At 43.0% G+C, this 25,465-nt stretch overlaps 2 protein-coding genes across 3 annotated transcripts; one reads left to right on the forward strand and one right to left on the reverse strand.

The window, feature by feature from the left end:
- The first annotated feature begins 6,247 nt into the window (after positions 1–6,247).
- Positions 6,248–9,686, forward strand: STMN4 (stathmin 4). Of its 2 annotated transcripts, none has more exons than XM_072407208.1 (5): positions 6,248–6,350; positions 6,638–6,733; positions 7,165–7,373; positions 8,549–8,751; positions 9,153–9,686. In XM_072407208.1, the coding sequence occupies exons 1-4, from the start codon at positions 6,338–6,340 to the stop codon at positions 8,747–8,749; spliced, it is 519 nt and encodes a 172-aa protein (XP_072263309.1). In that variant the 5' UTR covers positions 6,248–6,337; the 3' UTR covers positions 8,750–8,751; positions 9,153–9,686. The 2 variants fall into 2 exon arrangements, with proteins under 2 accessions (XP_072263309.1, XP_072263308.1); XM_072407207.1 differs by having other exon boundaries at positions 8,549–8,740.
- Positions 9,687–14,130: 4,444 nt separating this feature from the next.
- LOC140328987 (angiopoietin-related protein 7-like) lies at positions 14,131–25,056 on the reverse strand. Its single transcript, XM_072408958.1, has 7 exons — positions 24,901–25,056; positions 21,138–21,618; positions 20,069–20,291; positions 19,043–19,198; positions 16,560–16,776; positions 15,220–15,355; positions 14,131–14,918 (listed from the first exon to the last, which is right to left on the reverse strand). Exons 2-7 carry the CDS (start codon positions 21,462–21,464, stop codon positions 14,781–14,783), a joined length of 1,197 nt encoding a protein of 398 aa, XP_072265059.1. The 5' UTR covers positions 21,465–21,618; positions 24,901–25,056; the 3' UTR covers positions 14,131–14,780.
- Positions 25,057–25,465: the final 409 nt, after the last annotated feature.

Raw genomic sequence — 25,465 nt, forward strand, 5'->3', positions numbered from 1 at the left:
ATTTCCAGGCGGGGGTCCCTTTATAGGAGATGATGTCATATAAATGTGAATATCCCAGAATGAGCAGATCTTTATAATGATGTCATAATATGCTGCAGCAAATTTTAGGATTGACAGTGGGCGTGTCCAGGGGGGGTTGTATCCTGCAGCGTGAGCCCCTATTGGTCCTTCCTGAGAACGATGATGTCACCGACAGCCAATAGAGAAATTCTCTATTATAGCAAGCCAGGTCTGAGGATTAACTCTTCGGGCACATGGCTCGCCTATTGATCACATGGTCACATGAAAATGCTGGTCGTCTGGCTGTTATGGCGTGATATAAAATGAGTGTAGATGTCAGGCAGGGACCGGGGGTAAATAGAGGGGTTTGGTTTTAGAACACAATATTTGGCTACATTCTTCTGAAATTCGTAAAATTTTGATCACTAGAATTGCTTGAAAATTAGGAGATTTTTAAGCAATTGTAGAAAATATTGAAGTCAATGGAGAATGGGAAATTAACCATTTATTTGCCAGCAGTGCAGGGTGGGGCTGGGGGTTCTCTGAGGAGATCCTTTGTGCTCCAGTAACCCTTTAAGCTTCAGTTGTGCTGCAGTGAGATTTATACTTCATTGACCCTATGTGCCACCTGTGCTTCAGTGACCTTGCCCATACTCCAATGAGCTCCAGTGACCCCATACTCCAGTAATCCTTTCTGCTCCCATCACCCCATACTCCAATGATCCCCCTGCTTCTGTCACCCTATACTGAAGTGATCCTTTGTGCTCCAATGATCTCATACTTCATTGATTCCTTCTGGTCCATAAATTCTAGAGATCGTTTGTGCTTTAATGACCTCATACTCCAGGGATCCTTTGCACCCTAAAGACCTCATATTCCAAGGATCCTTTGTGCTCCAATAACCTCATACTCCAGTGATTCATTGTGGTCCAAATTATCTAGTGATCCTTTGTGCTTTATTGACCCCATATTCCAGGGATCCTTTGCACTCCTATGACCTTATACTCCAGGGATCCTTTGTGCTCCAATGATCCTATACTCCAGCAATCCCTTTGCGCTCCAATGATCTCATACTCCAGCAATCCCTGTGTGCTCCAATGATCTCATACTCCAGTGATACCTTGTTTTCTAGTGAACTTTTGTGCTCCAGTGACCTCATACTCCAGTGATTCCTTCTGGTCCAATAATTCTAGAGATCCTTTGTGCTTTAATGACCTCATAATCCAGGGATCCTTTGCACTCCAATGACCCCATATTCCAAGGATCCTTTGTGCTCCAATGACCTCATACTCCAGTGATTCTTTGTGGTCCAATTAATCTAGGGATCCTTTGTGCTTTATTGACCTCATACTCCAGGGATCCTTTGTGCTCCAATGACCCCAAATTCCAAGGATCCTTTGTGCTCCAATGACCCCATATTCCAAGGATCCTTTGTGCTCCAATGACCCTATACTCCAGCGATCCCTTTGCACTCCAATGATGCTATACTCCAGCAATCCCTGTGTGCTCCAATGATCCCATACTCCAGCGATACCTTCTTTTCTAGTGAACCTTTGTGCTCCAGTGACCAAGTGGCAACCTTTTGACACTTTTTTGTTCCAGTGAGTTCTGTTCTCATGTGACCCTTTATGATCCGGTTACCCTGTTCATCACTGACCCTGTATGCTCTAATGATCTCATACTCCAGTGGCCCTGTATTTTAGTGAAAGCAAAATGGTATTTTTGATCCAATTTTTATGAAATGTAAATGAAATCATATCTTTGCAAAACTTTACAAAAACAAATTTTCCTTGTTTTGCTTATTCCTGATCAACAATATATCTCTTGGCATTGTATAAAGTAAAAGACATAACAAAGGAAGGTAATAAATATTCGAAGCCGATATTCATAAGTAAAAAGGGAAAAAAAAGGTCCTTAGTGCCACTGAAAGCGGAGAACAAATCTGCATTACCCAATAGATGGTCATGGTTGCTGGAGGTTGTCCATGGCACTGAATGCTCAGAACATCCCAATACATGGCCACCATCAAGGGTGGTGAATATTCAGAACACATCTGTATTCCCTAATACTCAGGGGCTGCCAAAGGTACTGAAAGTGCTGAACACATGGCCCAATTGATGGCCACTGTCCATGGTGCTGAACACTTCTTCCTTCTCTAACATACAGGTACTGTCCATGATTCTGAGTGCACAGGGGTATAACTGATGTTATAATGAAATATGAGCCCAGGCAATTTAATCACTTACCCCTAGGGGGAGTGTCCATGATGGCCAGGGCTCACAGGAAGTGGGTTGAAAGACAATGTGATTTAGCCCAACAAATGGTTGGTGGATTTGGTGAGTTGCTGGGAGGTAGCACCTAAGGGTAGGTCAGCATTGCAAGAAAGATTGTATAAATAATATTAAACAACCAATTTTTATTTAATGATAGAAAGTTTCAGCTCCCTGCTAATGACATCAGACTCCTAGCAGCTGCTGGAGTTCTGTTCTCTCAGATTTCCAGTACAAACTCTACAAATGTACAGAATGGAGAGATCCATAACAGACACCGGAAACAATATGATTCCGAGCCAAGGGAACAGCACACAGCCTGAATCATGCATGATCTCATCTCAGAATGAATAATGAGTGAATCTGGAAATGCTTCAGTGAATGGCGAACATGGAGCACTGAACCTCTGACCACAGCGCCTGCTGCAACGAACCTGAAGGGGTAACAAACCAATATGATTATCTGTTATCTTATTACTAGTGAACATGCAAATCCATTGGTGTTATGTTTTATGTTATTAAAGCCAAAAAATATTAAAAAGTAATTTTCACAGCAGTACTTATATGCACTTTGGTGTATATGTTCAGACTTCTGGATGGAGTGGTGTCCAGAGTCTCCCAAGCCAAAACAAATGAGCCTACTTCCTGGGGGTCAATTATCATGCTGGTGTACTCCTGGACACATCACGAGGCTCTCAGTACTCCTGGACACATCATGAGGCTCTCAGTACTCCTGTTCACACATAATGGAGCTCTTAGTACTCCTGTTCACACATAATGGAGCTCTTAGTACTCCAGGAGTACTGAGGCCTCATGATGTGTCCAGGAGTACCGAGTTTTGTTTATTAAATTTACCATTAATCAATTCTGAATATTGCAATATGATCATTGAAAAGTGATCAATGCTGAGTACAGAACCTCCAGGCGGATTTCCATCTCTGGCGGGTGAATAACACCTCCATGCTCATCTCCAGGGCGCTTTTCACCCATTTAACCACCCGTGAATGGCAGTGTGTGCTGATGCAATCAATTAATTTTCTGATTGCCGTTGACATTTCGATTGATCAGAGTTGATCTGTGTATGGCCAACAACATAAGATCAACAGGTCTATTCATAAACATTTTCACCCAAGATTCACCCAACTGTTATCCAATGTGTACACATCGTCTACATTGGATTCAACATTTGTATTAAATAACAAATACATTTCCCTTATACAAAATAAAAATGATGTGGAATTTGGGTAAAATTTGGGTGAATCGTGGGTGAAAACAATTATTTAAAGGATTTCAAGTGTTTATGAATGGCAGTGTGGAATTCCTTGGTGATACATTAGGTTCTATTTATAACGCAGTGAATCTGACATTCACCAAAACAATGCCTGGTCCGTGAGTTTCAAAGAGATTGATTATCCACCAGGGAATGTTTTGATGAATGTCAGATTCACTGCGTTATAAATAGATTGCAGTGCATTTCTGGGGTGGGTAGAGGGGCATTTATTGTTCATTGCATGATGCCAGGGTGATGTATTGATCAGGACTATAAGGGTTACCTTGTCTGCAGACCAAAGTACACTAACCAGTGGCAACCAATCAGAAATCTCCTCTGAGCTGATCGGTTGGTTGCGATTGGTTAGCACACTTTGCCCATTTTTTGTGATTATATGTCAAGGTTTAGGGACCCCCCCCCCTTTCCAGGGTGCGACTGGCAGGGGGTGCAGGTTGCTGTGCATTGGGGGCCCATTTTAGTCTACGGCTGGAGAACCACAAGTCCCAGCATGCTGTATGATGCAGGAGTTATAGATTGCCGGGGCCACAGGTCACATGTTCCCAGCCTATGACATCATCCCCCCAGGAGTTGTCTGAGTGCTATGATGTCATCGCTGGAAACACCCAATCCCGGTCAGAGCGCCAGCTGGGTTCTGAATTGCCCAGGTAGGTGATTTCTGGTGATGTAACTACCGGGGAAGCTGCCCCGCCTTCTTGCCCTCCCCCCATGCCAAGCAGCGCAGCCTCATATGACCCCCTCAAGCATTGGCCCGCTGCCACTTACCTCTGTTCTGTGCCGGAGGTGAGTTGTGCGAGGTCACATGACCTATGAGAAGCCTCGGGGGCAGGACAGAGTAAAAGAAGCCCCGCCATTGGAGGAAATTATTTGTGAATCGTTGTGGGAGGAAGGGGAATTTTAGTGACCCCTGGTGGATGGGCCGCCAGCCATGGGGGTCACCACAGCTGCCATGAAAGTTTTTGTTCAATCACTTCCTGTTATAGAGGTGACAACGCTCTGTCCCTTCTTTAAATTCCTTTCATGCATTGTCACCCTAAGGAAACCCGACCTGGGAAATGCCATCACTGGGGTGCATACAGACAGGAAGTGGCTGAAAGGGTGAATATTGGAAAAAAGGGTTACTAAGAAAAGGTTCTTGGGTGAACATTTTTTTTAAATTGAGTGAATGTTCCTTTAAATTTGCTGGACGATCTTTGAACTTGGGTGAGCATTCTTTGAAGATGGGTGAATGTTCTTTGGAACTGGATGAACAGGTCGAACCCCAATAAAATCTACAGTAGGTGAATTTTAAAAGGGTCTATGTTTTCCACCCAGAGTGAATGTTCTTTGGTTATTTTCCCTTGGGAATAAATGACATAAATACATAAGTTAATTTTTCTCCCATCAGTGGGATTTGGCTTATAAACATCAGGTTCATCCAATTCAAAGAATGTTCACCCAACTTCACAGAACATTCACCAAACCCAGACACATTCACCCATTTCTAGGCAAAAAAAAAAATATTTCTCTAAATATTGTTACATTCACCTGTTCAAAAACCTTGTCCAGGGCAGCCAATAAAATTGCAGCAGTGGTGAGGGTAGAACCTGATTGGTGGGTATGGGCAGCACATTCACCCAGATATACGCGGTGACACTGCCTGCATTCTGATGAATAATGGATCTGCTGCCGGCACAGCCCAGATTCCCCAGACACAATGCGTCTGTAAGACGGCCACAGAGCCGGCATTGTCATAATCCCTCATCACTTCTCCTCCGCCTCTGATGTTGGCATAAACACCAGATGCCAACGCCTGGCACTGCCTGGCACTCCGAGGGGAAGGAGAACAATAATACGGGTGAATGTTAACAGATTAGGTCCCCAGTGTGCCAATCCGACCCTTCGCTCTTATCACCTATAACATGTTCATTGTATTTCAAAACTCATCCTGCCATAAAGGTTCTTGTTCAGGCACTTCCTGTTCTGGTGACAACGCCCCATTTCTTTCTTCAGTTTGCGCTTGTGTGTTGTCACGCTGTCACATTAGATTGCAATGATCAGGTGAGCGTTAGGCCATGTAGGTCATCCCTAGGGGGCGATGGTGAGCAGGTCTCAGTGCAGAAGGAACTCTCAGCATGTGCACTGCTAACACGGGTCAGCTAAGTAATGGAGATCTCAGCAGGACCAATTATGGGCAGATGTGATTCACTGCTCGTTATTCCCAGCGAGACGTCTGACTGTCTATAGTCCTTGAAGTGGACCTGTCATCAGATTTTCTCAAACTTGCATCCCCTGCAGCTGATTTGAAGCTACTTCCCGTCTATAAATTCCTCGGTGATGGCTGCATGGCATTTCTCATGATGGTGACAACAGTAGACTATACCTGTGTAATGATGGGCCATCATTGAAAGCCCATGTGACAGGGTGACAACGCAGGAGAANAATTGAGAGGCAAGAATTGAGCGTTGTCACCCTATAACAGGAAGTGCCCAGACTAAGTATGGATTATTTTTATGAAAGCTGAAGATTGAAAAGTATTTTCATGTTTGTGGGTGGGTAGCCCCAAAGGTGAACAACCTGAAATGTGTGAGCAGTGCAGCAAGCAGGTTCATTCTTCTCTGAGCAGTGAACTAAAATCTGATTGGCCGTTGGCAATTACTGTATATCATTATAGACACATTTGTTAGCTCCGACTATATACATATACAATCATTAAACAAAGCCTCTGATCTCTCCCTCTCCACAGGTGACATACCTCATTCTGCAGACCTCGCAGACAACCAATCAACAACCTCAGCAATATGACACTAGCAGGTAAGTACTCCACCCCCCCAGAAATGGTGGACATGGCTAACTTCCTAAAGGACCCCACCTTTAAGGGGCGGGGAAATATAAGCAAGATCTGTGCTGCACTAAAGGACAAATTCACATTTCCCAAGTTCATAGATTTATCTGATGGGCGTGTACATAGTCATACGCAAATGAACATGTAAATCTGTGTTTGTATAGCATCCTCGGGGGCGGGTCATATGTCACTCTTACTTAGCTTTGTGACCGTAACGGATGTTCTAACGGAAATTTCCCAACATTTCCTCCCACAGCCTACAAAGAGAAGATGAAAGAGCTCCCCCTGGTGTCACTCTTCTGTTCCTGTTTTTTCTCTGATCCCTCCAAGAAACAGACCTACAAATATGACGGTAAGGACATCCTCTGACCGTGACATTGTCTTTTCCATTAATATCTTGGTGTCATGCCTCCCAATATACAGGTGCCCCTCTTATGGCAACTAATATGGAGTTGCCCCACTGTAACATCCTTCACTGTCCTGAAAATGCTTTCCAGAAGATTTTGGGTGGTATCTACGGGAATTTGCCCCCTATTAGTGAGGTCAGGCACTGATTGGAGGAGAAGAGCTGGCCCATCATTTCAATTCACCCCAATGGAGATCAGTGGGGTGAGGTCAGGGCTCTGTGCACTACACTTGAGGTCCTCCAAACTGGTGACCCCATGTGTTTATGCAGATGGCTTTGTACCCCAGGGCATAGTTTTGGGTGGGGGACAGAAAAGGGTCTTCAATGGCTTCAATGGCAACCTACTGAATCCTTACATTTTCTATTCTCCCCCCCAGCAGATACAGTGGACCTCACGTGGTGTGTCATCTCCGACATGGAAGTCATAGAGTTAAACAAACGAACTTCTGGCCAAGCCTTCGAGGTCATCCTGAAGCCACCCAGCTTCGATGTGGTCCCAGAGTTCAATGCCTCATTGCCTCAACGCCGGGACCCCTCATTAGAGGAGATCCAAAAAAAACTTGAAGCTGCTGAAGAAAGACGTAAGGTAAATGAGAGCGGGGTCAGGGGTTCTGGGCGTAGGTTGGGGTTGGTCAAGATCAAGATTCACAGACTCCCGGTAACAGAAAGATTTAGATTCTAGAGTTCTTTCTTTTTTACAATTCTCTTAATACCAGTTTATTTGGTAGCACTTTACAGGAATAACACCAGTCCCCGCCCCAGAGGAGCTTACTGCACCATCTAATTTCCCTGGCACAGTCATGAAGACACAAACAACTGTTATTATTAGTCCCTGCCCCAGAGGGGCTTACTCTCTTATTTTCTATCACAGTTATGAGGACAAAAAAAACATTATTACTAGTCCCCACCCCAGAGGAGTTTACTATGCCATCTAATTACCCTGTCAAATTTAAGAAGACATCAACAGCTATTAACAACAGTCCTCCCTCACCCCAGTGGAGCTTTCTGTATCATCTTTATTTCCTATCACAGTTAGGAAGACACAAACAACCAATAGCACCAGCAAGCACCCCAGAGGAGCTCACTATCTAATGTTTCCATTAGTCATGATAACACAAACAACTAATACCACCAGTCCCCACCCTAGAGGAGCCTACTGTACCATTTAATTGCCCTGTTACATTCATGAAAACACAAACACCCATTACCACCAGTCCCCACCCCAGAGGAGCTCACTATCTATTTTTTTTCCATACACAGTCATGAAGACACAATTTATAACACCTGTCCCCGCCCCAGAGGAGCTTACTGTACCATTTAAGTCCCCGCCATAGAGGAGCTTATTATGTCATTTCACAATTACAGTTATAAAAACACAGATTCTTACCCTGTTTCAATGCAGATTTATTGATCTATCACCAGACAGTAGAAGGGAACAGAAAAATACCAACTCAAACATGCTTAAACTGCTGCAAAATTTTGGATTTTTGACCACCATGACCATTAGTTTTTTGGCCCCTCCATCTTATATGTAGATCTTCACCAGACTGGTATACCACTGGGCAGTACGTCAACCTAGAAATTAATGATAGCCAATCAGAACACAATAGTCCTGCCTTCTCCTGGCCATGAGATACCTGGATGAGGTCACATGATTGATCAACATGGTCAGGATTGGTCAAACATTTGACCTGGTATCACCTAAGCGGGGGAGGTCTCCCAAGGGTGATTGGATACTCATCCTCTCTCCTCTTCTTTTAGTGTCAGGAAGCCGAACTCCTCAAACACCTGGCAGAGAAGAGGGAACACGAGCGGGAAGTCATCCAGAAAGCCATCGAGGAGAACAACAACTTTAGCAAAATGGCCAAAGAGAAGCTAACGCAGAAAATGGAAGTCAACAAGGAGAACAGGGAGGCCCATCTAGCCGCTATGCTCGAGCGTCTGCAGGAGAAGGTTAGTTAAAGGTTAGTTAAAGTGGAACCTCACACTTCTTAACTTTTCTTCCTATCATTCTGTGAACTGTTGTATGTGCTGTACCTGTAGTGGTCACCTCCGGTATTAAACGCTGATGTTGTGCACGGTGGTTGCAAACAGGAAGCCAGCCGTGACTGATGACTGAGTAGCTGAGAAAGGCTACAAAATGTAAAAAAATGGTGAATCCAATTGTTTAAACTCAGAGCTTCAGCATATTTTTATGTGTTACATTTTGAGCATGGTAATACTTTTTCTGACCACTAGAGGGAGCAGTTACAAATCCAACCATGAAATATAATAATTAAAATATGACCGAAAGATTTGTATGTTACAATTGTGATGCCTAATGCTCGCTGTGCTCTAACCGTCGGCGACTTTGTCTTCTCTGCAGGATAAACACGCGGAAGAAGTTAGGAAAAATAAAGAAATGAAGGAAGAAGCTTCCAGGTAGAAGGTGGTGGCTTTAAACAATTTGGACTGAGGACTCCACGGGGTGCCTGAACTGCCCAGCACAATATTAAGCAACCGGGACTCTCTTTTATTGCTTTTTCTTTGTTTTGTGAATGTTGAAGAGATGACCGGCAAACGTCGCCTTTTTTTTCGGAAAAGCTAAGGGAAGGGTATTTTTTGGGAGGAGGTAACGGGAGGGGCCGACCATCTTATCCGCAAAGAATCGTACCCTACCGATCCGGGCTCCGATGTCTCACCATCGTGTCACCACGCCATGCCATACTTGTACTAAAACAAATACCGGTCGATAAGCCAGCTTGCCGCCATGGGGGGAGGGGCCGCAGATGGCGGTTTCCTGCTGCCGCAGAGCACACAAGTTAACCGTTCTCTTTACCTTGCTCTAGGGAAGGCTGTTTAATGGCACTGATTTTATATGTCTACCATTGTATTGTCAATACATATTGAATTTCCCGTTTATCTCTCTGCGTGTCATTATTTACCTAATTGATAAAGAGAAAATTTATTATAAATCACTTTTCAGAAGTCAAGATAACAAGAAAGCAGAAAAGACTCTATGGAAGCTGTGGCATCTCTGCAGAGATCTGTTACGTCCCCTGTGAGCCAGAGCTAGAGCTCTCCAATCAGCAAAGCTCACACTTTCAGCTGATTGGAGATCTCTAGCTCTGACTCAAAAGGGGGCGTGTCAGAGTTCTGCAGAGAGACCACCCAGTGAAGTCCAAACTCCCCCTAGTGGTGTCACTGATTTAGGATGTGCTGAAATGATTTACAGAACTCAAATTATCACTAGACGTTGTCACCAGAAAAGGAAGAGAGGTGAAATCGTCCAATGGGGACAGCTGTCTGAAGGAGGAGGATTTTATTCACTTTCTATTCATTCCCTTTCACTTCCTGTTGTATGTCCAGGACAGGAAGTGATGGACACACCACAACTCCACCACTAGTGTGAACCTAGCAATAATCACAGCACACACAGGTATCGTCTTGTATTGCAGCCAGGGGTGCAGGCAGCGTGTAGACACCTGAAAACCAGAGAAGAGAAATTTTTATAGAAAATACCTGGAGACAGGAGTCAATATGAAGTGTGGAGGAGACGCCTATCATGAATACTGAGAATAATACCACAAATCCCTATAAAGAAAAGTTATTCCAGATGTCAGATAAAAGGCATCACAAGGTCGGAGAATGTGATTTCCATGTGGTATAAATGTGCCAAATACTCCAATATAAACCTAATAAACCATGAATGTATCCAGCAGCCTCATACAATGCAATACATACACATAGAGAATAATGGGAAATCACACTGACAGTGAGCGCCATCTGGTGGTCACTTCATGAATTGGCATCACCTCCTAAATTGTGTTCACCTGAATTCGGGGTTAAAATCCTTCTTAGATAAGGAATTGCTCAGGGGTACAGAGGACGTTGTCACCTAATAAGACATTTGTGTGGTTAGACTTTGGATGTACCCTTCCTTTAAATTGCCACATGCTTGTTCCAGGGAACTGAACGCCAAGACAATATCAATAAAATACATTTCTGCTCCTCTTTATTATTAGGAACTTAACTTAAATTTTTTGGAAGTAGTGTTAATTGCCTATATGTGATTGGCAGTTGATTTACAGCAGAGCCTAAACTAGGAAAAGGAAAAGCAGCAAAACCAGCTAATCATTCATGCTGCGTGCTGATAGAAGGAGAGAGCAAAGAGATGAAGTTATCAGTTTGCTGCTTCTTCTTCACCAGTCCAATCATATTCTAGAGGAAGGAAGAAGAACTGAAAATGGTGATAAAGTGCAGCAGAGAAAAATGAGAAGCAGCCAAAGTGGTGACTACTAACACTACGCCCCACTCCCACTCTGCCAGTGTTATGACTCCCATACATCCCTGCATTTCATTGGGTACACAGCAGGGAGTCGCTGCAGGAAATGAATGAAACCGAAAAGGGCACCGAATCAAAGGGACAATTTATAGATGGTTGGCAATGGCAATACCATCCCAGCACAGTAAGTGGCACCTGAAGATCCCCATTAGTCCAGTAGGTGGAGCCATACAGAGAAGTGCAATAGGCTCTGCAGCCATTGCAAGGCAGGAGAGAACATACTCCATGCAGTATTTTTACTATATAGAGAACTACAAATCCCATCTTCCCAGCAGATGCAGCAAAGACGTCTGTTGGGCCCAAAGAGTATTTAATGGAAATAAATTGCTTCCTAATCCTCTGTGCTACATTTTCTGCATGACGCTCTACCTGTGTGTCCCCACAATGTGTTTCCTGTGACCCCCCAATCCTCCATAGCATTCAGAATAAAAATTTGATGTTTTTTCCATGTGCAGCATGCTAGAAACTTCATGCCGTATTGAATTCCATTCCCAGCCCTCTATGGTACCAACTGGAGTTACATGACCACCGGCCCGATTGCATGGAAGCTTCGGAGCTGCAGGTGATTGGGTGGGTCGCAGACACTGAGTACTCAATGGAGAGATTCACCCTCTATCTCAAAGGAAAGAAAGCGTCAGAAATCCAGAATTTCCAATTTTTGAGAAATGTTCCAATAGGGACAACAGAGGGGTCATTGCAATACTTTTCACACATTTCCTGCTCCACCCAAAACTTGAAAAAATAAATAAATTCACTTTATTTCTGCAAGTCTTCCAGTATATACCAGCCCCGGCCCTCCGGCCCCCTGGCCCCCCAACCCTCGGGTCTATATATACACATGTGAAGAGGATGCTCTCACCATGAATTCTATATAAAGGGCCCTCATTTACATCTCTGGATGTGACTCCCCCGGCTGTGGTGACTCACTGTGTGATATATGGAACACCGCTGTGCAGAAATGCAGTGAATGTGATAAATGGTGATATTTTATGTCTCTTTATTGCTCCTTTTCCCTCTTTATGTTTGTACATCTTTACAGTCTGTGGATGCCCCATGGCTTCGATCAAACCTCCGACTGGGGTAACATACACAATATACAAGGAGGTCTTTATTTATAAATGTTCACCCTGACAATTCGCTGTATATTCATTCATAATATTCACTTACACAGAAATTATTTCCTATTGTGACAGCTGTGCACTTTGCAGATTGGCCACTAGGTGGCAGAACAGGTTATTGTTTTTATTAGGAATTGAAAGGATTCACCTAGAGAGAATAATTTATAAATAGAGCCCAAGATGGTATCAATGTTATCATATAATTAGAGCCCAAGATATGGCTGCACAGTGCTCAGACACAGCTTTACAGGCTGCCATCTCCTGGAAGGGTCCAAATCATATCGGGGCCCATAACTGATGTCTTGGTGTGTGGGTGAATGTGCATGTGATAAATAATGTTTCATGTGTCAAAGCAACCCAGTCTAATGCATGAGCTGCCAATACACCAAAAAAAAAGCAGTGAATGTGACATTCCCTGGAATGAGAATCTAGCAGGCTCATGGGCTCTATTCATAAATTATTCCCCTGAAATTCACTAACATGCGGTCGAATTTCTTTAAACTTTTCATTTCAGTTCCTACTCAATCAATGACTCAATCTGCCACCTAGTGGCAAATTTCAAAAGTGCACCACTGTTACAATAGGACAGGTGGGGTCAAACTCAAATTCACAGAGGGCCAACATTAAAATCTTAGACAAAGTCGTGGGCCAACCTTGAAATTTATTGAAAAATTTGAAGAAGTTTTTTCTTCTCATTGGATATAAAACCTTGATGTGATCACGACCGCCATCACTTGGATAACAGCAGGCTACGCACAGCCTATGACACCGCTATATGACACAAGGCCATGGGTCGCCAAGAAGCCCCTGTAACTCCAAAAACCTCCTGGCACCCCGCATGTGTAGCCGACGCGCAGCAAATGCGGGGCTAAATGTTATGAGTGGCCCACCGCTGGAACTCCCTCTTCATTGAAATAATGCCCCTTCTACAATTCCCAGCATTACTTGCATTTATAAAACAATGCGGGGCCACACATGGGCAGAGGGCCCGCTGGTCTAGATGCCGGGAATTGTAGTAGCGGCTATTTCAATGCAGCGGCGGGCCAGCTGTAGTTCATATTTAGGATTCCTTGGGGGGGCCAAAAAAAAGGACGCTGGGGGCCAGAGTTTGACACCCCTGCAATAGGAAATGCTGTATGTGTAAATGAAACGATGGGTGAATCTAAAGCAAGCAGACAGGAATCATTTATAAATGGAGCCCGTTGTGTTGTACCCATAATTCCATTCCCCCCAGCTTTAATGAATTCAAAAAATTGTGAAGATACAACATGGAGGGTGCTGTTTTAAAAGCAAGTGCACGTAGGAGCCCTGAATTGAAAATGCTATTAGGGGACCTACGGGGCCACTTATATAGCAAAGAGCATTGGAGTGGGGCCCCTAAATTTATACCTATCAGAAAACTATAACTGTCATTTTATTGTACCCTGTCTGCTTCCATTCTCTGAAGCCCAATTTCTCTGGAATGGGGAGGTGTAGGAAACCCAAAATGAAGGTGTAAGTGGGGGACACTTGTGGGTAACATCCCCTGAAATTTCACCAATATGGCGTCATCAGAACATAAAAAATTCCACCCCTCAAATTGCTCTGCATAATACACGTAACTGCCCGCTTCTCTTTTCTGAACTCTCTTGATTAGAGAGCCCCCTGGTGGACATCCTGCATATAAATCTGTAAAAGCCTGAAGGTAAAAAAGATTCACTCAACTTTAACCCAAAATGTTCACATTGAATTCAATTAAAAACATTGTAAGTAAAAGCTGATTCACACATTTTTAAATTGAGCCTGTGCAGTATTTTATCCCCCCCCCCCAGTATTTTGGGGGCAGTGCCAGGTAAATTCACAAAAATACGTTTTCATTTTTGCTTGCCCCTAATATTTCATTTAAAGGAATCAAACGTCTGTCCACCTATTGTATTTATTGGGGTGACACCACAAGAAGAGAGGGATAATATGTACAAAGTGGGGTAATACCTTCTTTGACACGTGTCCCCATTAGGTTTACATTTAATGGAGGGGGGGGGACTAAAAGAAATATTACTCTTATCACGTGGTCACTAGATAAAAATCTCCTTATTGGGGACACAGATTGTAATAAAGCGGGGGCGGGTCTAACCTTTCTCCACCAGTTCAGTTGGGTGAGGTTATGGGTTCCTTTGCTCCTTGGGGGCGGATCCTCAGTGGCACCATAGCATTATCCTGAAGCCGAGGACTGATAATCTGCTCCCGGCAGTTGTTTTTTGATCCCCGGGGCTTACAGGGAGTTCTGTCCCAGAAGAGGGTCGGTTGTGAGTCTTCAGGGGGAAGCACCAGATAGGAGGTGAGAATTGCAGCAACAGCTGTGGCTTTTTTTATTTTTCAAGTTTTGAGAAATTACTGTAAAAGTGAAGCGAGGCATTCCTGGTGGGGGCACCCAGAGGGGTGGGGCAATATTAAACAAATCGGTCATTTCTCTAAAGGGGACACACACAGGAATCAAGGACACACATGGGAGAAGAACTGACAATATGTCATTTCATTGAAAGGAAGTGATGTCACCAGGGCGTGGCCTTGACTATGGCGATAAGTGAAAGGATCGTGGACGAATCATCATGGAGACTTTCTTCAGTGAATAATAATCTGTGTTCAACCAGCTGTACCACACAACACCATCCGGGCCCATCATCCTGCGACCCTTCACGTATTTACCCCCCTGCAAAAACAGAAATGGTAGAATCCACATCAATAGAAAATCTCAAAGCGCTATACGACCAACCAATCAGAGATCACCTTGCATTGGTCTGACTTTATGATTAAAATGTGATTGGTTGCTGTAAATTACTGCAGATCGTTCCTTACATTGGTGGTCATTGGGAAGAATGTCCCTTACATTGGTGGTCAGTGGGAAGAATGTCCCTTACATTGGTGGTCAATGGGAAGAATGTCCCTTACATTGGTGGTCAGTGGGAAGAATTCCCCTTACATTGGTGGTCATTGGGAAGAATTCCCCTTACATTGGTGGTTAGTGGCAGATTTCCTGACTCCGGAGTGCTGAAACTCTTCTTGTTGTGGTACCAGGCAAAGGAATCGTCCGCTGTCCCTCCGGCCCCTGACACGTGAAGGCGATAAGAGTTGGTTTCATCTTCGATGCTGCAAGAAAGTATGCAACCAGTGAGGGCTGTGTACCTGCACAATATTAGGGACCCGGGAATTCATGGAGGTGGTAATTGTAGGTGAATGCCGATGTTCTGCCTGCTGCTCTAAAAGACTGGAGAAGAAGGACTATGATGGGAGAACCTGGGTGATCCAGCAAACCTGGCACACTTCAGGGCACCAGGTTAGGCACCAGCAAGGGATCAGGACTGAATACATGCTATTCACTCATCTGTATACACCTCTGACCCTGAACAGGGTACATTCACCTGACCCCTGCACTATGTATGCTACATTCGCCTGACCCCTGCTCTGTGTATGCTACATTCACCTGACACCTGCTCTTTGTATGCAACATTCACCTGCACTGTGTATGCTACATTCCCTTGACCCTGCTGTATGTATCTACATTCACCTGACCCCTGCACTATGTATGCTACATTCACCTGACACCTGCTCTATGTATGCTACAATCACCTGACCCCTGCACTATGTATGTTACATTCACCTGACCCCTGCACTATGTATGCTACATTCACCTGACCCCTGCTCTATGTATGCTACATTCACCTGAACCCTGCAGTATGTATGCTACATTCACCTGACCCCTGCTCTTTGTATGCAACATTCACCTGCACTGTGTATGCTACATTCCCTTGACCCTGCTGTATGTATCTATATTCACCTGACCCCTGCACTTTTTAGTTTACAATTACCTGACCCGTGCAGTACGTATGCTACATTCACCTGACCCCTGCACTATGTATGCTACATTCACCTGCTTTATTAATGCTGCATTCACCTGACACCTGCTCTTTGTATGTTACATTAACCTGACACTTGCACTGTGTATGTTACATTCCCCTGACCCTGCTTTATGTATCTACATTCACCAAATCCCTGCACTATGTACGCTACATTTGCCTGACCCCTGTTCTATGTATGCTACATTCACCTGACCCCTGCACTATGTATGTTACATTCGCCTGACCCCTGCACTATGTATGTTACATTAACCTGACCCCTGCACTATGTATGTCACATTCACCTGACCCCTGCACTATCTATGCTACGTTCACCTGACCCGTGAGCTGAATACTATTAAGCCCCTACACTGATCTCTTTCTATTGGCAGATAAGGGAAGCCTTACAGCTGTAATCTGATTGGCTGTTACATGTTCCAATATTTGCAAAGTCTTACCTGAACTCCCTGTATACAGCGTATTTGTGGTGCCCACTCCAGTCCTCCATATCAATGCGCAGGCTGAATCCTCCCCTTTGTGTTATCCGGTGAATGTTTTCATTTCCCAGCCAGAACTCGCCATTCAAGTTTCCAAAACCCTCTTTATACTCTGTCCAGGTCCTGGTAAAATTGACCGATCCGTCCTGCCGTCTCTGAATAACCGTCCAACCACCACCTGCCAAATCGGAAACAAATCAGGAGGATCCTTTCACCGGTTCACCATAGTCAGGTGTATGGGGGTTAAACAAAACAAAAACCAGCAAAACCCCAAAGGTATGGTAGCCTATGGCAGTGATTCCCAACCATCGTGCCACGAGAGGTCATCAGGTGCATCATGGGAAATTATCTAATTTACATTAATTGGTCCTAAAAGCATTTACTAATAATATTTACTGCAAATAATTTGTCTTTGTTCGTCTATACCAGCGACATACAGTTACAGGCAGAACAATTATATACCCTTCCACTAGATGGCAGCAGGTAGCTAACCTGTGTATGTGACAATTTTGTTTGGTGGTTTGCAGTAGGATTGATGTAAAATAAGACATGTGCCCACTCAGGAAAGAGTAACACTGCCTATGGAGTTCCTCCAGCTCTGCCACCATTCACCCAGGGGAATATAGTACATAGTTACATAGTAGGTTAAGTTAAAAAAAGACATACGTCCATCAAGTTCACCACTAGGGAAATAATCATATCCCAGATATAAAACCCTATAAGACATAGTTGGTCCAGAGGAAGGCAAAAAAAAAAATTCTGGTACAATTTGCTTCAACAGGGGAAAAAATTCCTTCCTGATTCCATGAGGCAATCGGATGTTCCCTGGATCAGCAGTCTCTGTTACTTTAAATCCTTAATCCCCAGTTATATTCTGTGCTTCTAGAAATCATCCAGCTTTCTCTTAAAGCAATCTATAGTAGTTGCTAAAACTACTTCCTGAGGGAGCCGATTCCACATTATCACAGACCTTACAGTGAAGAATCCCTTCCTTATCCGCAGCTTAAACTTCTTTTCCTCCAGACACAAAGAGCGCCCCCTTGTGTTTTGTAATAATCTCAAAGTGAATAATGGGGAAGAGTTTGGCTTGTGAAACAAGTGGACTTGTAATGAGTCGATAGGTTTGGAAAAGTCAATCTGTAAATGGATAGAGAACTGGCTTAAAGTTGGGAAAAGTTGGGAAATGCACAATATGCATAATAATTTTTCTAAATCCACTTGATTAAAATTCCACTTGTTTCACAAGCCAAACTCTTCCCCATTATTCACTTTGGGATAATTACAGCTGTAAGGAGTTGAGGGCAGGTGCAGGTGTGCTATCTGTTCCTCTCCATGCCTTCCTGCATCCTGTGCATTGCCCAAAACCATATCAGTATGGCATCAGGGTATTCTCTGCAAGACTGGCATCATCACCACTGCCCATTTATTACCTTGAGATTGTCACATCTTCACATTTGTTGATCACACATTGTCCATTTGCTGCTTTCCTGTTATCACAATAGCCCAATGTTGTAACACAAATACCGGCACAATTTCCCATTTGTTACTCATATATTGTAAGGATTGCCCATTTGCTGCTTCTATGTTGGTACCATTGCTTGCATAGTAATATGATTTCCTATTTGTTACTCAGATATTATCATGATTTCCCATTTGTTATTCACATAGTATAAAGATTGCCCATTTGTTACTCATACATTGTAAGGATTGCCCATTTGCTGCTTCTATGTTGGTACCATTGTTTATTGGTTGCTTGCATAGTAATATGATTTCCCATTTGTTACTCACATATTATCATGATTTCCCATTTGTATATCACATAGTGTAAGCATTGCCCATTTGCTGCTTCTATGTTGGTTCCATTGCTTGTTGGTTGCTTGCATAGTATTATGATTTCCTATTTGTTACTCAGATACTGGAAAGATTCCCCTATTTAATACTTTCATTCTCTCACAATTTCCCATTTGTGGCTCGCAGATTGTCACAATTGCCCTTTTGTTACTTATTCTAACACACATATTTGGTTGAATTGTCCTTTATTTTATCTCTGTATGATAAATAAATTGTTTCTATAGATCAGCCTTGAAATGTCTTTCAGGTCCCGGGGCCCCCCTTCTATAATTATTATATCCACAGAGCACAGTACATCAGTGTGGAGGTCAGTGGGAAGAATTCCTCTTACATTGCTGGCCAGTGGGAAGAATGTCACCCTTACAGATAGCCACAAAGATCATTGGGGTCCCCTAAACTCAAAATTGATTCAAGGATAAAAAGGATGAAGATGGTGGTGGAACGGGGACAGGTGAGTGAGAAATGGGATTATTATTACTGCTTTAGATCTATGCAGAAGGACAAATATTATATTATAGTTCCTCTCTAAGCTGAATGGGCCCCCTGAACACCGTGTCAGCAGCCAATCAATCTCTGTGTCACCCAGTGCTTACCATCAGTGTCCATATCACAATAGACATCAGTTGGAGCCCCGCCTGTAGAGGGCGCTATTGTATAGATTCCGGAGCTTCGCTCCCCATTGTAGTAATGATTAGCACAGTCAGTGTAGCAGCTGCCGGAGTAGCGGAGATCTGAAAGAAGTTTATTTCCTGCAAGAGAAGAATAAACCACAGCCATGAATAAGATCTTACTATGAATTGTTTTCTGTATTTAGAAGTGCTAAGTGACTCTGAGAAGAAAAGCCATTAAAACGCAGATGCTCCATGTGTATTGCTTTATTACCCCCCTTTATGTATCAGGGGGTAATAAATCACATTCCCTTTTATTATAATGGTGGTCTCTACATAATCAAGTGAGGGTAACAAAAGGGTGTTCTTTATGGGAGTGTGGAACCAAAAATTTAGGATAAATTTAGGAGGGGTTTGGTCTATGTTGTGTGTCATGAAGTTGTGGCCCCAAAGGGAGGTGCAAAGTGTGCCACTGCATGAGGGCCCCGGAGCCCCCATGTATTCCCCAAATCAGTTCTGCATAGGGGCCACTGTTGGCTACGTTCATCACCGATTGAACCAGAGTATGGATTGGCCTGGTCACTCAACTAAGTATGCTGGGCCCCTCAGTGCTCGGGCCCCATGTGGTCTCAGGTCACCTATTCTTTGGAAAGGCTGGAGGGCAGATTTCATAAATGGAAGACTGAAAGGTAGGATTATTAAAGGACAGAAGGGAAAGTTTAAGAAAGGGCAGAATTAATGAAATGAAGGCTAGGGGGCATAAAGGGGAAGACTGAAGGTTTAAGGAAGGGCAGATTGAAGTGAAGGCCAGAGGGCAAATTTCATAAAAGAGAGGCTAAAGGGTAGGAAAGGGCAAAAGGGCAGATTTCATAGTGTGGAGGGTGACCGGCAGACTTCATAACAGGGAGGCTAAAGGGTGAATATAGGGAAGGGTGGATTTCATAAAGGGAAGACTGAAGAGCAGATTTAAAAGGGGGGGGGGGGCTGAAGGGCAGATTGAATAGGAAATACCCTCTATGTGTGGATGCGGCTGATGGCTCCTCAGTGGTGCTGGATCAGAACACGAGGAATTGCGACTGGACCCATCGATCATCAGGGACAAATTTCGGACCTGGGCCTGGATGTCATAGATGTATGTGGCCTGCAGGTGCTGCAATGTGCTGCTCTCGCTGGCCCAGATCTCTAGATTATTCACCCTGTGTAGGAGCGATGAGTTGTGATTGGTGTTCTCAGGCTGCAAAGACAAAATGGCCGACCTTGTCAATAAAGTTGATGGAATTTTAAGGCCTCCCACCCCCATGGACAACCATAACTGCCAGGTCCCTGAATATCCTCCTCTGTGCTACAGAGAGGGTTAGCAGGGCCAGATTTCCCACAAAGCCACCTAGGTCGAGGCCTAGGTTGCCATGGCAACTAGAGGTGTAATTTCTACTGCTCAGTAACAGCCCCTTGTCGCTGGTACAATACCCATTTTTATTAATGTTTACCACTGATCATTCACTCTTATTATGTGTGAATCTGTTGTCATAATGAAAGATAACAGAATCTAAACAGGCCGTCTGTGAAAAGACGACTTTTCCATGACTGGCTTCACCTGTCAATCAGCACACATCTGTGAATATGGCAAGCTGATTGGCCCAGACAGGATGTTGGAATGGTCACATGACACCTGTTTACTTTCAGCAGCTTAGTCTGCTCTTTGAATGGATGAAACCTGGGCAGGAAATTGGAATGGTCACATGACATTTGTTTACTTTGACCAGCCTATTCTTCTCTGTGGTTGGACGAGACCTGCACAGGAAGTCGGAGTAGTCACATGACACTTGTTTACTTTGAGCAGATTATCCTTCTCTGTGATTGGACAAGACCTGGACAGGATGTCGGAATGGTCACATGACACTTGTTTACATTCAGCAGCTTAGCTTGCTCCGTAATTGGACGATGGTCTGTCAGGTGATGCAGAGTGGTAGTACCCGGGGTGTAAGGTGCCAGGTTGATCTGAAGCATAATAGTCCCCTACCAATAAATTGTATTTTTACCAGTTTTTAGTCTGTTTTTCCTGGTCATTGGACTCACCCACCTGTTGTTCCAGTACCCTTAGGCGATGTCTGTGGTTCCTCAGCTCCTCTTGAAGCTCTGACATGAGTTCTCTGAGCTCCAGAACTTCCTGTTTCCTTTGTTCATTCTCATGGAGCCAAAAGGAGACCTCATCTGTACAGCGGAACATATCCGGGCAGCGGTGGCCATCTTGTTGAGGCAAAATGGCGACAATCCTGCACCGCCCATTGGCTAGCACCTGACTGCTGTACTCCCCACAAAGCCCCATGTCAGGCATCCGATGAGGGTTATTAACAGAAGCGGAACTTTGGATAAGCAACCAAATTAAACTTAACAGAAGAGCGGCCATTTTGTGAAAAAAGTTCCAGTTAACATATCCAACAGGAAAGCGCGTTGGCTAAAAAATTACCCCACACTGTATTACTGATGGGGGCTCAGAGGTTCAGCTTGTTCATTTGCATGTTTTCAGAAGGTCCATTGGATACATTTCATGGTGATCAGGCCTGGAAAACAAGCAGATAAAGGATTATTGGTCACCTGTTGGCTATTATTTGGTCCATTTCTATCAAATCAAAGTATTCTAATTCCGGGTCCCTTCCTGTTGGACATCCGGTACTATGTCCCCATTTTCCAACCCTTTCCGGTTCTGTGTCCTACACCAGTCTTCTATATCATTATATGTTCTTCATACCACCCATGGTAGCCCAGAAATGGAAAAGTCGGCAAATGGAGCAGAGAGGAGCTTCATATCCAGTAAGTCTAGCACGTGTAAGGGCCAATTTATTTAAAAGTCTACCGGTACCAAAATAGTACCACCCATGTATCTTGTGGGATCTCCACTGGGTACATCCAAAGCAAGAGCTCCCACAGTATCCATGGGTGGTACCATTTTGATGCTCCAATGAAGTTTTCCCAATTCTCAGGCTCCACCCATTAGGTAACCACAATAAAGTCCATGGACCTGAAGGCCAATATTATAAGGTCGCCCAGATTTTACTAACCTCCCCACCAACTAAATACAAGCCAGCCGGTTATTTACCCCACACTCCAATGCAAGGTGACACAAGGCTTTATGAAGGATAGGTGTAACAAAACATATATAAGGAAAATTAAGGGTCAAAATAGACTCCCTATCTCTAAATTCTCTGACCTATTAATGATTGATCTTTTGTGCAGTGTTGTTTGCCACCAGCAGAGGGTGCTGTTTCTTAATTTAAATTGTATAACAAACTCCAATAATTTTGCAGATGGCACATGTTATCCACTTTACATGAGCGCCATCTATTGAAAACCTTTTTTGTTGGCATTTTCATCTTTATCAATATTTATATATTTCAGATTTATATATATATTGAGTATAAAACTCAGTTAGGGGAAAATAACTTGTATGAATCAAATCAGGAGGAATTTTCTTATCCCAGTTTGTGATGAACTGCAATGCCTTTTGTAATCCCAATTTTCTTTTTGGCACCAGTACCTTTCCTGTGTTCTTTTGAATGAATGGACCCAAAGTAAACCCTAAAAAAGTCTTCTTAGAACTGGGAAGTCCACAAAAGGGGGGACTGACTCCATATTAATGGCAGTGGATAATATCGGTGTATTGGTCGGGTTTTTGGTCAAAAGAACCCTTTTTTCAATACATTGGGCTAATTTGGACTTCACACATTCATACTGAATAAACCCAAACTTGTCCATTTCATATTGCCCCATTTACCCGGCATCTTCAAGTGTTTGTTTCTTTGATTTGGACTTCTGGGAATCTCAAGCTATAAACAAAAATGTTCACAATATATTATTAGCAGATACAGAAATGGACCAATTGCAAAAAGTACCCAGAATTCCCGGAAACATCACTTTAATGAAACGCTCTTTTTATTTTTGACACCATTGACACTCACATTTTATGTTTATCATAATTTCAGGAAATAAAAGGAAAGGAACCTTTTATAGTCTAAGTGACTTTTCAAGCATTCTATTTTTTGGTTCTTTTTTTGTTGTTACTATATAAACATTCAGCATTTATCCTGGGCCATTCAGAGAGACAGAAAAAATAGACATTAATGTCAATCTGCTTCAAAAAAAGGAAATTCATTGGATTTCTAAAGGGTCAGAAAGTGCCGCCGGCCTTTTTTCTCTTTCTTTCCAAAGTCAATTAACGTCAAGTGCTCTTTGCCTAAGACTGGTCTGTATGTAGACAACAATGGGCAGAATAGAAAGGACAAGGACTCCTGATTCTTTGGATGATCACTTGGCCTGGTCAGCTAACGCAACCATTTAACTGCATGAGAAGCCATTAAGGAACCTGAAATTCTATCCAGTTTCTGATGAACGATTTGGAAAATTAAAAACTTTGAAACTTAATAAAGTTCATAAAGTCTTTTTTTATCTCCAATTACTTTATATACTCAAATATAAACTGACCCATATAAAACTTCTTTTACTTAAAATACAGGAAAACTACAACGACTCCAGTATACACCTAGGGCACAAAATGCATCCGGTGCTGTTCAAAACAGTAATAGACAGAAATGTTAATAAAATTCACAAGAAAATACACATCAATGGTGTGTTCATTTCATTCATTTAAAAATATTTAAAAGGGTAAAAAAAATAAAATGACATCTGCTCAGTCTGTTTACCTTTTCTCTCGATTTTAAAAAGGGGGGGGGGGGTATAAACAGATCGTTTTCCTTTTAACTTGTACTTTGAGTTGGTTATACTACTAACCTACCTACTTTTAGGCAGGTCACTTGCTTTTAAATGTTCTTTAGTGCATTATTGCTGGCCAGCAGGGGATAACCCTGTACCCTAATATTTACCCTATATTTATTTTGTACTTTTGACTTAGTTATGATGGGTCACTTGCTCCTAAATCATTGATATTTTGTGCTGTGTTGTTGGCCACCAATAGAGGGTGCTGTTACTTCATGTAAAGAGTGTAATAAAATCTGATTTAATACAGCTCCCCAAGGCTGGAAAGAATACACTTTCATCAGTGAACCTGGGTGATCCAACAAACCTGGAATGGATCTGGTCCAGGATAGAAAACATTTGCTAACGAATAGCAAATTATTTTTAAAAATCCATTTCAGGTTTGCTGGATCACCCAGGTTCACTGATGAATGGGTAACCTGTCCAGCCAAAGTCTCAGGCAGCTAGAGTTTGTTATACACTATTTATAAGGACACAGTGCCATCTAGTGGTGTGGCTCGAGTATAAACCAAGATTCTATTTTCAATGGCATTTTCATATAAAAAAAAAAACTTTGTTTAAACATATTTAAATATTAAGAATTTAGTGCTCTGAGCTCTGAATCTTTGGCCATGATTTACTAAATTATACAGCAGAAAAGCATGTATGGGTCACAAGGAAAAACTTATATCTCTTATAGCAAGAATAAAACTTAAGGCTCTTAAAGCAAGAATCAAGAGTTCAGTTCTTACCACAGACAAGCAGAATGGTCATAGAGATTGATTAATAATCAAACCTGTAAGCTCTTCGGGGCAGGGTCCTCTCCTCCTGTATCACTGTCTGTATTAGTCTGTCATTTGCAATCCCTATTTAATGTACAGCGTTGGCTCACATGTAACAGAAGAGAGCCATGGATTGCTCACATGATAGATCGGTGAATCAATAGATTGATTTATAGATATAGACCATGGATTGCTCACATGTAACAGAAGAGAGCCATGGATTGCTCACATGATAGATCGGTGAATCAATAGATTGATTTATAGATATAGATGAATAGGAGATGAATACATAGATATGACGCTGATACATACATGCAGGGTTCAGTCCTCTCATTGGATATCTCTGGATCCTCTATAAATCTCTCGGTGTTTTCCGTGTAGTTTTTTGGGTGGATTTGGCTCCTCCGTACTCCTCCAGGTGATCGGCTCGCTATGGAATAAGCAGAATATTCCTGAGAGGTTTTACATTTCTAATGAGTTTATCTGCAATCATCCCCTCCAGCATGTAAGAGATTTAATCCAGATAATCTCACATAATCTCCTTCTGTGTATTACACATCCGGGGTGATCCAGCATGGTGCAGGAAGATTTACATTGCTACATTTGTGCTGATCACATTGCGTCTTATAGTGTGACTTCTGTATTACACATCATTCTTTCTCCTGTTATATGTGCAATCCCCAGAAATCCCTTATATCCTTAAATATCTGTGGCTACAATTCATGCTCCACGTCTTTATTTGTAGCCACCTCGTTGTACCGTGGAGAGCTAAGATTAAAAGCATACCAACCCTGATCCATGATACAGCCATGCAAGGAATCATGGGACATGGAGTTTTCTTATAAAGCTGGTAGCTTTATCTGATAAAGTAGGAAGC

This window comes from Pyxicephalus adspersus, chromosome 4 (genome assembly GCF_032062135.1).
Source record: "Pyxicephalus adspersus chromosome 4, UCB_Pads_2.0, whole genome shotgun sequence".
Taxonomy (NCBI): Eukaryota; Metazoa; Chordata; class Amphibia; order Anura; family Pyxicephalidae; genus Pyxicephalus; species Pyxicephalus adspersus.